Raw genomic sequence first — 3,054 nt, forward strand, 5'->3', positions numbered from 1 at the left:
GAATCCAATAGCCATGCCCATGCCCCAACTGCCAAGTTGGCTGCAACAAGTTCAAACACATGACGTCGCCGAGGCAAAAGCAAAAGCAAAGCAACCTAGTCGATTGTCGTGGCCTCTCCCCTGGATTTTCCCCCTTTGTAACCCCGATCCTCTGGAGGCTCCAGCCTCGGTTCAATGTCAATTTCGATTCGTCATCCGCAGCTGCGTTGATTTCTCGAGCGACCTATTCCCCTCCTCTGTTTGCTTTTCAAGCCGCGTTCTTTTTTATGGTCATGTTAAGTTTGGACTTGGCTTTTAACACACGGACGGGCGGACGGACGGAGGGAAAAAGCAGGACCACCGTCGTTGATGGGGTTCATTCTAGTGTGCAGTAATTTATTGAGGCGACGGGGCGATCCCTGGTTCCCCCCTTTCCCCTTCCCCTCTTCAATGCGGACATGTGTGGGCAGCCGGAGGCGAGATTACGTCGGATGCCCTTGCATCTGCAGCTGGCAATAAGGCTGAAAAGCTGAAGTTGAAGCCGTAGAATCCACTCGGACGCCCACACGATTGTCACTATCATCTTGGGCTTGCTTTGCAGCTGGAAGCGATCCAGAAGTGCATTGAACGGAGGCGGGCAGAGGGCTCAATAATTGTACTAAAATAGTGCCATGCATCCGTGGATGAGTCTGGGTGACACCCAATCGAAACTTCGAAAGTGCAGCACTCGTATTAATATCACATCGCTGTATTTAATCATTTAGAACATAGCTTGAACTTCTGCAGGCAGTTGACTCTTCAAGTTATTGTTCACCTCCTTCAGCATCTGAAGTATCTGATTCAACTTCTGCACCTTGGCCTGCTCCTCTTGGGTTGTCAGGGCGATCAGAAGCGGGTTCAATACCATTTGCGTTAAGAATGCGGATGGATTATTCACGCTAATGTTATGTAGGTTCTGCATCGCGGTACTGATTTGCACATCACCTGCTTTGGCTGACGCTGACAACACTTCTTTGGCCATCTCTTGATAGGGTTTTGCTTGGATTGGGGAGCACACAAATCGGAATTAGCTGTATTTCGTTTGTTACCTACACGGCAATTTCACTTACTTACTCGTCAAGTTAATTTTTCGTTTCGACTGGGCTCAACAAATGTCAAACCAATAGTGTGGCATTCAAAAAAGCAGACCAATTAGAAGAAGAATAATAAAAAAAGGGAGCCCTGGTAAACAACAAGGTAATCGATTTAAGTTTGTAAAGACGAAAGCAAAGAAGCCCCTCGATTTGAGAACTTAAAATAATATATATATTTTTTATTAATTTTGTTTATGTGCAATTATAAAATTCGAAAGTAATCTCAATCTCAGCGAACTTGCACCACTGTGCACTGGACATGCGCACAGTGGGGCTCGCGCTCTTGTCCAGCTCCAACACTTAACATTAAGGGCATTGGATATCTCATTTGTTCGGCTCCAATCCCCGATTCAGCTCCAATTTGTGGAGCTTGTGCTCACTTGCGCCTGATCCAAGGCCATTTGCTGTTGGTTCAACAACATTTGCGAGGGCTGCTGCTGCCGCTGCTCTGGCTGCTGTTGCAGTTGCTGCTGCGGCTGTCGCTGCTGCAACTGCTGTTGCACCGGCGGCTGCTGCATTGTCTGCAGCAGTAGCTCGCCCATTTTGGCCCTGAAGTATACATTCTGGTAGGGCGTCATTTGCTTCATCAGCGGCAGAAAGCTGATCAGGTAGTTGTAGTCGGAGTCGCCCACATGGAGGACACTCTTGCACCTGGCCAGATCTTGGCTGGTGGACTGCATCAGCTGCTGCTCCTCACGTTCCAGACTCTCCAGGAAGTTGACCTGTTCGTCCACCCTCTTCGCGCAATGGCAACTGCTGGCTGCTGCGGCCGCAATGGCACTTCCCTGATTCAAATTCGGACTCAACTGGGAGACAGTGGGTGGCACCTGCTCCTCCGCCGCCGCACTGGCCAAGGAGATGTTCTCGGAGAGCCTGCGCAACGCCTGCGGAGTGGACACGTTCTGGAATTCGCGCATCAGCGCATCGTTGTCCGCCTCCATTTCATCCGCAGTCGAGACTTGCTCGCTCTTAAAGGTCGACAGCATGGGCTCGGCTTCAGTCTTCAGTGCACCCTCCATCTCTTCCTCCTCGTTGTTGCTGTTATCACGTTCCTCCCCCAGCAATCGCTGGCCGTCTAGGAAACTCATGGCCTCCGCATATGACCACTGGTGACCCTGCGAGGGCGTCTGCTGGTGCTTCAAGAGGCCACTTCGCCGGTTACTGCGCCGATAACTGCAACGCAGATTTTTCCACTTGGTGCGACAAACCTCAACTGAAATGCCAGAGAGCCAATATGCGATTGCGAAAAAGAGAACGTAAACAATGCACTCATTATAAGATACACCAGGAAAAAGTTAATACGAAAGTTACAAATATATGATTTTACAACACTGACTTAAATATATGATTTTACAATACTGACTTAAAATAATACTGACATTAAACTATGTAATTTAATAATGTTATTTAAATAATATTATGCTGATCCCAAAATGGTAACTCATTGAATCATCATGTTGACCATAATATTATATTTAACTGATTCCAAGTTAGTTCCTGCTACCTTAAAGCGAAATGGCTACGAGCTACACCCCGATTCCGCGTAGTGCACTCACCATCGATTCCGATGGCCTCCGCCACCGCGTTCCAGAGGCGCTGCGTCTCCGGGCGGTTGGCGTGGTCCGGATGCCTCGAGTCCCAGAGAGCCGGCCGCTGCTGCACCTCGAAGATCAGCCTGTGCATGTCCATGTGGCAGCGTCTTTATTGGCGAACTGAGCAAAAAGCGGTTCTAAACTGCCTTGGCGCAGGAGAGAAGAGAGTGCTATCTCTCTCTCAATGCAATTGCCGCTCTCGACTGGAATTCTCTCAGAGAACTCGGAGAAAGGTGCAGTGTACTCAACGCCGATTACCGCAAAACTGCTTTGTTTACTGCACTTGCTTTTCAGTTTGGGATTGCAAAATTTGCATACAATATCCCATATGTGTAAAAGTTTTTTTGTAT

The 3,054-nt window shown here is 48.6% G+C and overlaps 1 protein-coding gene across 1 annotated transcript; it reads right to left on the reverse strand.

Annotated features, from left to right (window-relative positions):
• Positions 1–1,270: 1,270 nt before the first annotated feature.
• On the reverse strand, positions 1,271–2,831 carry LOC122617026 (putative uncharacterized protein DDB_G0271606). Its single transcript, XM_043792667.1, has 2 exons — positions 2,669–2,831; positions 1,271–2,325 (listed from the first exon to the last, which is right to left on the reverse strand). The coding sequence occupies exons 1-2, from the start codon at positions 2,799–2,801 to the stop codon at positions 1,463–1,465; spliced, it is 996 nt and encodes a 331-aa protein (XP_043648602.1). The 5' UTR covers positions 2,802–2,831; the 3' UTR covers positions 1,271–1,462.
• Positions 2,832–3,054: the final 223 nt, after the last annotated feature.

The sequence above is a fragment of the Drosophila teissieri genome, chromosome 3L (genome assembly GCF_016746235.2).
Source record: "Drosophila teissieri strain GT53w chromosome 3L, Prin_Dtei_1.1, whole genome shotgun sequence".
NCBI classification, from domain to species: domain Eukaryota; kingdom Metazoa; phylum Arthropoda; class Insecta; order Diptera; family Drosophilidae; genus Drosophila; species Drosophila teissieri.

Excerpts from the sequence above, each read along its gene's own strand:
- LOC122617026 (XM_043792667.1), bottom strand. The coding sequence starts at position 2,801 with ATGGACATGCACAGGCTGATCTTCGAGGTGCAGCAGCGGCCGGCTCTC. Across the intron at positions 2,326-2,668 it reads GGAGGCCATCGGAATCGATG|TTGAGGTTTGTCGCACCAAG; the intron begins GTGAGTGCACTA and ends CTGGCATTTCAG.